This window comes from Nematolebias whitei, chromosome 14, assembly GCF_014905685.2.
Source record: "Nematolebias whitei isolate Nwh7 chromosome 14, NemWhi1, whole genome shotgun sequence".
Taxonomy (NCBI): Eukaryota; Metazoa; Chordata; class Actinopteri; order Cyprinodontiformes; family Rivulidae; genus Nematolebias; species Nematolebias whitei.
Window position 1 is genome coordinate 1,045,482 of NC_056511.1, and position 12,069 is coordinate 1,057,550.

At 43.4% G+C, this 12,069-nt stretch overlaps 1 protein-coding gene across 1 annotated transcript in view; it reads left to right on the forward strand.

Annotated features, from left to right (window-relative positions):
* Nucleotides 1-12,069, forward strand: part of chm (CHM Rab escort protein) — a 30,325-nt gene that overhangs the window by 17,509 nt on the left and 747 nt on the right. Inside the window, exons 10-15 of the mRNA XM_037687738.1 lie at nt 4,893-5,115; nt 5,192-5,269; nt 5,377-5,481; nt 5,571-5,634; nt 5,701-5,797; nt 11,472-11,570. Of these exons, the coding sequence (XP_037543666.1) occupies nt 4,893-5,115; nt 5,192-5,269; nt 5,377-5,481; nt 5,571-5,634; nt 5,701-5,797; nt 11,472-11,570 (666 nt within the window). The remainder of the gene's footprint in view (nt 1-4,892; nt 5,116-5,191; nt 5,270-5,376; nt 5,482-5,570; nt 5,635-5,700; nt 5,798-11,471; nt 11,571-12,069) is intronic.

A 12,069-nucleotide genomic window follows, 5' to 3' on the forward strand; every position in this document is an offset into this window, starting at 1 on the left:
TCAGATCACATGTTTCTATCATTTGGAGTTAATATTTTTCTTTCTAAGTCTAACCCCCCACGTACTATAACTTTTTGTAAAATTAAGGACATTAACTTGGATAATTTATCCTCTGGTATCAGTAATCTTCCCAGTGCTGACCAGTTTTCTACCCCTGATGAACTGCTCTCACACTATAACAAATACCTTCATAACCTTCTAAACAATCTTGCTCCACTTAAAACCAGATCAGTTTCATTCACTCATACTGCACCTTGGTTTACTTCCACCCTTAGACAGTTAAAAGCAAAAGGACGTCAACTTGAAAGACTCTATAGGAAAACTGGTCTCACTGTGCACAAAGACATGTATTCAAATCACATTCTTCTCTACAAAGACTCCACTTCTACAGCCAATTCCATTTATTACTCCAGTTTAATCAGTTCAAATGAGGGTAAATCCAAGGCCCTCTTCTTCTCCATACTTGCAAATATTACAAAACCACCTGATTCACTTCCTCCTCATTTGTATTCCTCTGATTTGTGTAACACGTTGGTATCATTTTTTTTCTTCAAAAATTACACATATCCACCAAAAATTGCCACCCACTGTGGCTTTAATGTCATCTGTTCCAGTTCCAGCTGCCCCTACAAATTCACTTTCTGTATTTACTCCCCCCTCAATCAATGACATCTCCAAATTAATTCAAAAATCAAAATCTTCAACTTGTCAATTAGATCCCCTTCCAACTGTTCTTGTTAAAGCTACCCTTCCCTCTCTGTCCCCTTTCATCACAGATATTATACATTCTTCCCTTACTACTGGCATTGTTCCCCTTGCTCTCAAAACAGCTGCTGTAACTCCAATAATTCAATTCAATTCAAAAATACTTTATTAATCCCAGAGGGAAATTATTTGTTGTTGTAACTCGTTATCCTCATTTCATTAAGAGATGTTATAGATGCTGATGCTGTAGACGGGAAGGATCTCTTGTAAAGGTCCATCCCACAGCGGATCCTAAGAAACTGGCTGCAGATGCCGTCCGATCCGTCCACCCAGACTCAGCTGCCCTCTCAGTTCCCCCGGGCTGTAGGACCACCCGAATGCTGGGCAGAACTCCCAGAGTGATGACCACTCCTCCCAGTAGCCTGCCGAGCTCCTCGTTGCTGTGGACAGCCAACTGTAGGTGCTGAGGGACGATCCTGTCCTTCTGCTGTCATGAGCCGTGTTTCCTTCTAGTTCCAGGATCTCAGTGGTCAGGCACTCGATCACAGCTGGCAGGTAGATGAGAATGCATCCACAGAGCATCCTTTTCAACTCATTTGAGAGTTGGGGCCATAGTTGATATATTATTTGAGCTTTTGAGATGTTAATCAGCTGCTGTTGTTGTAGAAAACAGCCTTGTTGCCATGGTTATGCATGATAACAAATATCCAAAACTAAAAAAGTTTCAGTAAAAATCCTTCCAGCTGCACAGCATCTGATACCAGAGGAAACAATCATCCAAAAAATGTGATTTACATCCAGAAAAAGAGGAATTAAAGTTTCTAAAAGCAAAATCTCAGAATGAAAGTAACAGAGCTGCTCCAACATGCAGCCACCTGGAGCGTCGCAATTCTAGAACTCTGGAACTCCAATACTCAAAAAACCTGGTTTAGATCCCAACAACCTCAATAATTTTCGCCCCATTTCAAATCTTCCATTCATCTCCAAAATTCTTGAAAAACAGTAGCTGCTCAACTTCATGCTCACCTGTCTTGCAATAATTTATATGAACATTTTCAATCTGGTTTCCGTCCACTCCACAGTACTGAAACAGCACTCATTAAAATCACCAATGACCTTCTCCTTGCTGCTGATTCTGGTTTATTATCCAAACTCCTCCTGCTTGATCTGACGACGGCCTTTGATACTTTTTCACACAATATTCTTCTGGACAGACTTTCCTCACTTGGCATTGTAAATACACCTCTCAGCTGGTTCCAGTCATACCTTTCAGGCCGCACTCAGTTTGTTCAGTTAAAATCTTCCATATCTCATCCTGTATCTGTTACCTCAGGTGTTCCACAGGGCTCTGTCCTGGGACCCTTGTTGTTTATCATTTACCTTCTCCCCTTGGTTTCATTTTTCACAAACATCATATTCAGTTTCACTGCTACGCGGATGACACCCAACTCTATCTCTCAACCAAACCTAACTCAACACTTCCACCTTCGTCCCTCACTGATTGTCTGCTTGAAGTAAAACACTGGTTCACTTCAAACTTTCTTAAACTAAATTGCAATAAAACAGAACTTGTTTTAATTGGCACTAAATCAATACTAAATAAACTTCATAGCTTTTCCATTCTGGTTGATAACTCTTCCATCTCTCCCTCCTATCAGGTTAAGAGTCTGGGTGTCATCCTTGATAGCACCCTCTCCTTTTCCTCTCATGTCAATAATATCACTCGGTCAGCCTCCTTTCATCTTCCAAATATTCATCGTCTCCGTCCTTCCCTCACTCCACTGCTGTTCTGCTCCACAGTCTGGTCACCTCTCGTTTAGAATAGAATAGTATAGAACAGAATAGAATAGAATAGAGTAGAATAGAATAGTATAGAACAGAATAGAATAGAATAGAATAGAATAGAGTAGAATTGAATAGAATAGAACAGAATAGAATAGAATAGAATAGAGTAGAATAGAATAGAATAGAGTAGAATAGAATAAAATAGAATAGAATAGAATAGAATAGAGTAGAATAGAATAGAGTAGAATAGAATAGAATAGAATAGAATAGAATAGAATAGAATAGAATAGAATAGAATAGAACAGAACAGAATAGAATAGAATAGAATAGAATAGAATAGAAACAGCCTTTATTGTCCCACGGATGGGAAATTCCAGTGTATCAGCAGCAACAGATAAAAAGATAAAAAGATTTCACACAAAAGTTCCTAAATTTTGGGGAGAAATTTTTAAATTTTTTTGGGGAGTGGTGGCACAGAGGTTAGAGAGGTGGGCCTGTGATCCGAAGATCACCGGTTCACGCCCCGGCCCCGACAACATCAAAATTGTGGGTGGGGTAGGTGAAACACCCACATTTGCCCCCACCCTCATTCACCCCACCCTGGGCCCATGAGCAAGGCCCTTAACCCCCAAAACAGGTCTCTCTTGAAAATGAGTTCTCGTGGCTCAATGAGACTAACCTGGATAAATAAAGGTAAATGAAAAAAAAAAACATGTTAATAAACAATACAATATATAAGAAATAAGATAAACAATATCAATAATAATGTTCAATATGTATTGGAATATTGATAAGGACAGACTATTGACAGATTATTGTAATGCTCTTCTTTTTGGCCTACCTCAGAAAACCCTCCATAAATTACAACTGGTCCAAAATTCAGCTGCCCGTATCATTACATCCATCACATCACCTGTTTTACAACAACTTCACTGGCTTCCCATCCCATATCGCATCAACTACAAAATACTCCTCCTTACCTTCAAAGCTGTCCACCACCTCGCTCCTCCATACCTTTCGGACCTTATTCACATGGCTACACCCGCTCGTACCCTCAGATCCTCTTCTTCTATTCAGCTCATTGTTCCCCTTGCCCGTCTTGTTACGATGGGGAGCAGAGCATTCAGCTGCTCTGGAACTCACTCCCACATGATATTCGTACTACAGACTCACTGCCACATTTCAAAGTCAAACTCAAAACTCATCTGTTTAAAGAAGCCTACACTCTGTGATTGCAACTGCATTGTCTTATTTTAATTCTGTTTTACTTGTTTTTACTGTGTGTATAATATTGTGTCTGTTTTTATGATTGACAATGTAAAATGACATTGAGTGCCAAGAAAGGCGCCTACAAATAAAATGTATTATTATTATTATCATCAGGTCCTACTGCCTTCCCCTTCTTCATTCTTTTCAGAGCTTTCCGGACTTCACCCTCACTAATCTTTCCCACTTCCTGGTCCACAGTTTCTATGACCTCTACTCTTCGTCATTTTCATTCTCTTCATTCATTAGCTCCTCAAAGTACTCCTTCCATATTCCCGTCACACTCTCCTCACTTGATAGAACATTACCATTCCTATCTTTAATAAGCCTAACCTGCTGCACATCCTTTCCAGCCTGATCCCTCTGTCTCTCCAATCAGTACAAGTCCTTCTCGCCCTCTTTAGTGTCCAGTCTCCCATACAACTCATCATACACCTTCTGCTTTGCCTTACCTACTTCCCTCTTTGTTTTTCATCCCATCTCCTTATATTCCTGTCTCCTCTCTTCAGTCCTCTCACTGTCATATTTCTTCTTGGCTAACCTCTTTCTTTGAACATCTTCCTGCACTTCACTATTCCACCACCAGGTTTCCTGATCATCCATTCTCTGTCCAGATGACACACCAAGTACCTTCCTACCTGTCTCTCTAATTACTGTTGCTGTAGTAGTCCAGTCATCTGGAAGCTCTTTCTTACCACCCAGAGCCTTTAACAGCTCCTCTCTGAATTTATCACAACATTCTTCCTTCTTCATCTTCCACCATTTGGTCTTCTTCTCTGATTTTACTCTTTTTCTCTTCTTCACAACAACAGTCATTCTACACACAACCATCCGATGCTGTCTGGCCACGCCCTCCCCTGCCACAACCTTACAGTCTCCAATCTCCCTCAGGTTTCCTCTTCTACACAGAATGTAGTCGACCTGCGTACTCCTTCCTCCACTCTTATAGGTCACTCTATGCTCCTCCCTCTTTTGGAAACAGGTGTTGACTACAGCCATTTACATTCTCTTGGTGAAATCCACCACCATCTGTCCTTCCTGGTTTCTTTCCTTGACACCAAACCTACCCATCACTTCCTCATCTATTTCACATTGCATTGTGGGTAAAAAAAAAAAAGTTGTGTCTGTTCTTTCAGCCTACAACAGTCGACCGTATTTGGACTTCCTGCAGGACCAGCAGCTTGGGGACAATTTACAGCACTTCCTGTTGCACTCCATCGCTATGGTAACAGAGGACACACCCACATTGGAGGGGCTGGCCTCCACGCGCCATTTCCTGCGCTGCCTGGGTCGCTATGGCAACACACCTTTCCTGTTTCCTGTGTACGGCCTGGGAGAGATTCCTCAGTGTTTCTGCAGGTAGGACCCACCTGTGACCCTGCTGGTTCTGTTTCTGATGGTACCTGGGCCCAGCTCACTGTTTGTTTGTGTTTAGGATGTGTGCTGTGTTTGGAGGGGTCTACTGCCTTAGACACTCCGTCCACTGTCTCATCGTGGACAGAGACACCAACAGGTACAGTGCACGCCGCTCTGTGTGTACACCAAATATTTTACTGACACAAATGCTTTCTAAATTTAACATGTGGGTGGGGTCTAATGATGGCATCTCCTCTGCTCCAGGTGTAAGGCTGTGATTGACAGCCGAGGACAGCGAATCAACTGCAGCCATTTTGTGGTGGAGGACGGCTCCATGGCTTCAGACAGGAAGATGGCCACGCCCCCCAGGTCAGAATCCACCAATCAGAACCAGGAAGCTGTTTGTTACTCTGACTGACGCTCCTCCTTTGGCCCCGCCTCCTCTGGTTTGTGTCCAGGTGTTTGAGTCGAGCCGTGCTCATCACAGACTCCTCGGTTCTGCCCGGACCATCGGACCAGCAGGTGAGCCTACCTGACAGGTGTTCTGACCTCTGAGGGACATCAGCAGGTGACCGTCTGTCTCTGCAGGTTTCCATGGTAACCGTCCCTCCAGCGTCACCTGGTGGTCCCACGGTGAAGATGGTGGAGCTGTGCTCATCCACCATGACCTGCGCCCCTGGGACCTGTGAGTTCTGGTTCTGATGAAGTGAGGCTCAAAGGCACCTCGGTAGATTCAGCTGTTTTAGTGAATCTGGATCAGACCTGGTTCAGTTCTGGATCAGAGCAGGAAGTACACAGGAAGTGTAAACGAACACTTCCTGTTGTTTCCTGTATGTGCAGGTTGTTCATCTTTATTAAAATAAAACATTACACAACAGTAATCAATAACAAACAAACAGGATTATTGGAGTAAACACATTCAATAAGATCAAATGTTTTCACTTTGTTCTTGTTGGAGTCAGGACGACGTTTGAAAACAGCAACAGATCAAACTCATGATCTCTACTTCTTCCCATCTGTGACATCATCGACTCCAAGTCAAGTCACATTTATTTATAGAGCACATTTAAAACAGTAACTTATCAAAGTGCTACCAAAAAAGATCACAGCATCAAATATTAATAACAACATATTACAGCAACATGAAATATAATGAGAAGCAATGAAATACTAAATCAAATCACCCTGCGTTAAATGTCAGGGATTACAGATGTGTCAGTGACTACAGATGTGTCAGTGAGTACAGATGTGTCAGGGAGTACAGATGTGTCAGTGAGTACAGATGTGTCAGTGAGTACAGATGTGTCAGTGAGTACAGGTGTGTCAGTGAGTACAGATGTGTCAGTAAGTACAGATGTGTCAGTGAGTACAGATGTGTCAGTGAGTACAGATGTGTCAGTGAGTACAGATGTGTTTTTAGGAGAGATTTAAAAGCAGAGACTGAGGTGGCCTGTTGAATGTTGATGGGCAGATTGTTCCAGAGTTTAGGGCCCACGACTGAAAACACTCGATCTCCTCTGAGCTTCACTGGTTTTTGGTACGGCCAAAAGCAGCTGGTCTGATGATCTCAAGGCCCGAGAAGGAGAATAAGGATGAAGGAGGTCAGAGAGGTATGAAGGTGCAAGGCTTTTTATGAACAACGTATAAACACAGAACATTGTTGTGGCTGAGGCTGCCAGCACTCACTTTTTTTTCTTTTTTCTGACCTGTCAATCAATCCAGTAGGCGTGTCAGCAAATGACCAATCGGCGACCTCATTTTGTCCCGAAGGTAAACGCCCCTTGTCTGTGAAGCTGCTCTGGAGCTGCTCAGGGTGTACGCTGGAGTATGACGTCTGAACCCTCTGTGTACAGTACACGCATACGTATGCGTGAACGGACGTACGCAGCGGTATACTGGGGGCTTAACGCTGCACCAGTAATCCCAACCCAGTGTTCTAGCCGGGACAAAAGGACACTGTGGTCCACAGTATCAAATGCAGCGGTAAGGTCAAGGAGTACCAGGACCACAGACTGACCAGAGTCATTTGCCAGAAGAATGTCGTTGCAGACCCTAACTAAGGCTGTTTCGGTGCTGGTAGTTTCTTAAAGCCAGACTGAAAGATCTCAAGAATAGAATTTCCACTCAAGAACTCGTTTAATTGAGTGAAAACTATTTTCTCCAAGATCTATGAAAGAAAGGGAACTTTGGAAATGTGTCTGAAGTTTGAGCAGGTTGAAGGGTCAAGTCCGGGTTGTTTTTATTAAAGGAGTTACCACTGCATGTTTAAAAGTGTCTGGAACCACACCTGCAGCCATACTGCTGTTTATAATGTCAAGAACAGAGGGTCCAATGGAGGTAGGACTTGTTTAAAAAACCATGCAGGGATGGGGTCAGCAGGGGAACCTGAGGGTTTCATATGACCAATGACGTCATTTAGAAATGAGAGGGAACTGGTTCAAACTGGTTAAAGACTGATGTGGAGGGGACAAAGACAGAGGGGTCAGCTGTGGTGTGAGGAATCAGGGACCTGATCGACTCGACCTTTTTCACAAAGAAACTGGTAAAGTCGTCACACGTAACTGCAGAGACCTCCCAGTTGTCAGACTGACACGGTTCAAATGGAGTTAATGGTGTTGAAAAGAACGAGGGGATTGTGGCTGTTTGAGGCGATGATTTGGGAGAAATATTTGATTTTTCTGATTTAACAGTGGCCTGGTACTCTTTGTAACATGATTTTAGCATGATAAAGAAACGTGACGTTTGTCCTTCTTCCATTTACGTTGGGCTTTCCTGCACTGACGTTTGGCTGCTCGAACTGCAAACAGTTCATGAGAGTCCGTGTTTCTCTGGATAAACCAGATGATGATGGGGTAGAGGCCGGGCAGCCGACTTGGGACTCGAAAGTCTCAGGTTCAATCCCCGCCATGCCCACATGTCGTGGTGTCTCTGAGCAAGACGCCTAATCCCCAGTTGCTCCCCGGACACTTTACACATGTGCCCACTGCTCCACCTGGCTGCATCCCAGGTGCGATGGTGAAACGCACAGAACTCGTTCTGCCGTTGTACGGGAACACGCAGTGACGACACACAGCACTTGTTCTTCTTACGACTTGTTTCCAGACGGAGGCAGTCGTGTGACAGAACCAGAACATCTGGATCACAGTTTCAGGTCCAGACTCACGGAGCAGTTCACACAAACATCTTCAGCACATCTTAACATGTACTGTTTGGCAGAGTGACACCTGCAGATTCTTCTGCTTTATCACTAACTATCTGCATGGCAGTTTCCACACACTGACCCAGTTCAGCCCAGTGACATGGGGATAGTGGTGACATGTGCTTGAAGTAGTGACCTCATAGAACGATTATTGTTTGAATTTGACTGAAAAGCACGAAGGACCAGCTGGTGTCACCGCGGGGTCAAAGGTTGGAGCTCCGGCTGGTTTCTCAGCTTCTTTAATAAAGTTAGAAATTAGAGCAGGAATGTGTGATTCTCCTTGAGTCATCACTTAAAACACCATTCATGTTGAGTTGATAACAACAAAGTCCATGCTCAATAATCCAGGTGTACATAACAACATTTTTCAGTCAGGTCATCTGGACACTTTCTTTTTTTTATGCTGAAACGTTTCGCCTTCAATCCAGAAGGCTTCATAAGTCAAGGAAAACTGAGGCTTCCCCCAACAGCTTACTCCAAAGTGGAGTTGTTGTGCGTTTCCTTGACTGATGAAGCCTTCTGGATCGAAGGTGAACTGTTTCAGCATAAAAAAAGAAAGTGTCCAGATGACCTGACTGAAAAATGTTGGCTTGAGTTGTTGGGTTCCATGAAGTCTTTCTAAGTTGAAGAAATAGGTTGAATTCTGTTCTCCATGTTCCAGACACGTCTTTCTTGATCTTACAAAAACTCCTTTAGTCTTGTGTCAATAAAATGCTCTGAGATCAAATCTTTTTATTAACCTTTCTTTAACCAGGCAAATCCCAATGACATCACAGATCTTTTGAAGGGAGGTCTGGACCTGAAGCAGACTAACAGGCATGTTTTTGATCTGTGGGAGGAAGCCGGAGTACCCGGAGAAAACCCACGCAGCACGAGAAGAACATGCAGACTCCACACAGAAAGACCCCAGGTCCAACCGGGGATTGAACCCAGGACCTTCTTGCTGTGAGGCAACAGTGCTAACCACTGATCCATCGTGCCGCCATGTTTCCTGATGGACAGGGTTCATCATAGACAGTTTGATTACAGACACTTTCCAGAAAATTAGAATATCATGGAAAAGTTGTTTAACTTCCATAATTCCATTGAAAAAGTTCATCTTTAATAGATGATAGATTCAGGGACCACAATTTAAACTATTTCAACTATTTATTTGTTTATTTTTACATAATTTGAGCTTCCAGCTCATGAAACCCACAAAAAACAGAATTTAAAAAAATTAGAATACTGTGGAGACATCAGGCCAAATGTTGCAGGACATGAATGTTTTAAACTGAGTGTGACACTAATCATCTACTAAACTCAAAGCACCTGCACAGGTTTCCCCAGGTGTCATTCAATTGTCTCAGTTCAGTTCAATATGGTGAAGACTGCAGACAGAACATCTGTCCAGAAGACCATCACTGAGACCCTCCATAGGATGGGTAAGACACAACAGTTCATAGCTAAGGAGACTGGCTGTTCATAGAGCGCTGTGTCCAAGCACATCCATGGAAAGTCTAGTGGAAGGACAACATGTGGCAGGAGAAGATGCACCAGCAACAGAGATGACCGTGGGCTTCAGTGGATCATCAAACAGAGAAGATCCAGAATCTGTCAGAGATCCAGAAAGAGTGGAATGAGGCAGAGTCACAGCTTCAAAAACCACCACATTCAGACTCATCCAGGAGATGGGCTACAACTGTTGGGTTCCTCGGTCCTCTTTTCAGATGAAAGTAAAGTGTCTTTCATTCAGAAATCAAGGTCCAAGGGTTTGGATGAAGAAGGATGAGGAACAGAACCCATACTGGTTGAGGTCCAGTGTGAAATATCCACAGTCAGTCATGATCTGGGTGCAGTGTTGGTAAACTCTGCTTTCTTCAATCCAAGGTCACAGCAACAGTCTACCAGAATGTTCAGAATCAGAATCAGAATCAGTTTATTATCGCCACGTCAATGAACGAGGTTCACAAACTAGGAATTTGCTTTGACATAAGGTGCGAATAGTAATAAAGTAAAATAAAGTAAAAATAAAGTAAAAATTAAGTAAAAATGAGAACATTACACAAGACATAAGCCTGTGTACACCCACAAATAAAGTAAAATTAAAACCATAACATAACCATATGTACACCCATACAATAGAAAACAATAAAAAGCTTAGAGAACAGTACAGATGGAGTATTCAGTTATAATACAGATGTAATGTGACCATTATGTTGTAGAGGACTTCATGAGTCCTTCTGCTGAGGATCTGTATGGAGATGCAGAGTTCATCTTCCAGCAGGACCTGGTCACTGCCCATGCTGCCAGAAGCACCAGAACCTGGTTTGATGCCACAGTGCCTGACTGGCCAGCCAACTGGTCGGACCTAAACCCCATTGAGAATCTATGGAGTCTTCTCAAGAGGAACATGAGGAGCACCAGAGCAACAACAAAGAAGATCTGACAGCATCAAGGAAATCTGGGCTTCCATAACTCCCAGTTAATGTCACAGGCTGATGGTCTCAATTCCATAACTCCCAGTCAGTGCCACAGGCTGATTGTCTCAATTCCATAACTCCCAGTCAGTGCCACAGGCTGATTGTCTCAATTCCATAACTCCCAGTCAGTGCCACAGGCTGATTGTCTCAACGTCACATCAGAGATTAAGACAAAGATTCACAATCAATTATTGAAGATTGATATATTGATTTGAAAGAACCATATTTTGATTGATTTGTTCTGATCCTAATTTATTTATTTATGTCTGCAACAACTGGGAAGTGTGGCCTGATGTCTCCACAGCATTATGATTTATTGAAATCCTGTTTTCATGGGTTTCATGATCTGGAAGCTCAAATTATGTAAAAATAAATAACTACTTGAAATAGATTAAAGTGTGGGCCCTGAATCTATAATCTGTTAAAGATGAACTTTCTGAATGGAATTATGGAAGTTACACAAGTTCTCCAGTCGACTCTTTCTTCTTCCAGTCTCCTGGTTCAGGTGACGTGCTGCCAGAGCTCCTCGTGTATTGGACTTTAAATTTCCTGGATCTGCAAGTGAATCTGAACTCTAAGCTCCACCCCCCCAGAATGTTTGATGTTCAGCCAAAGGCAGCAGAGGTCAAAGGTCAAACAGCCTGGCTGGTTACCAAGGAAACAGCAACCATCATCTGAATTGTTTCTGTCTCCTTCAGATCTGGTTCACCTCACCTGTCAGTCAGTTGGCTCCGCCCACCAGGACCTGTCACCAGTGGTAACCAGGATGTTCCACACAACGGAGTCCGAGGAGCAAGGTGTGTCCCTCACAGGTGTTTGCTGTGCTGGTCTCTGACCCCCAGGAGACCTGGGTCAGTTTTAACACATCTAGTGTGAGACCGTCAGAGTCCATCATGGATCAGGTCAGATGAGGACCTGCAGAGACCACCAGCAGACACTGGACCCATCAAACTCGGGGTTTAGTTCTGATGAAGCAGAACCTGGGTCGTGGACCACTGGTTCTGGACGGTCCAGTGGGTCATTTTTGTAGCTGCTTTAAACAAACAGTTCGATTCCTGTTCAGTTGTCTACACCGCCTGTTTTACCATTTTATTTTCATTTGTTGTCTCCTGCCGTCTTTTGTTGTCTCCTGCCGTCTTGTTGTCTCCTGCCGTCTTGTTGTCTCCTGCCGTCTTGTTGTCTCCTGCCGTCTTGTTGTCTCCTGCCGTCTTTTGTTGTCTCCTGCCGTCTTCTGTTGTCTCCTGCCGTCTTGTTGTCTCCTGCCGTCTTTTGTTGTCTCCTGCCGTCTTTTGTTGT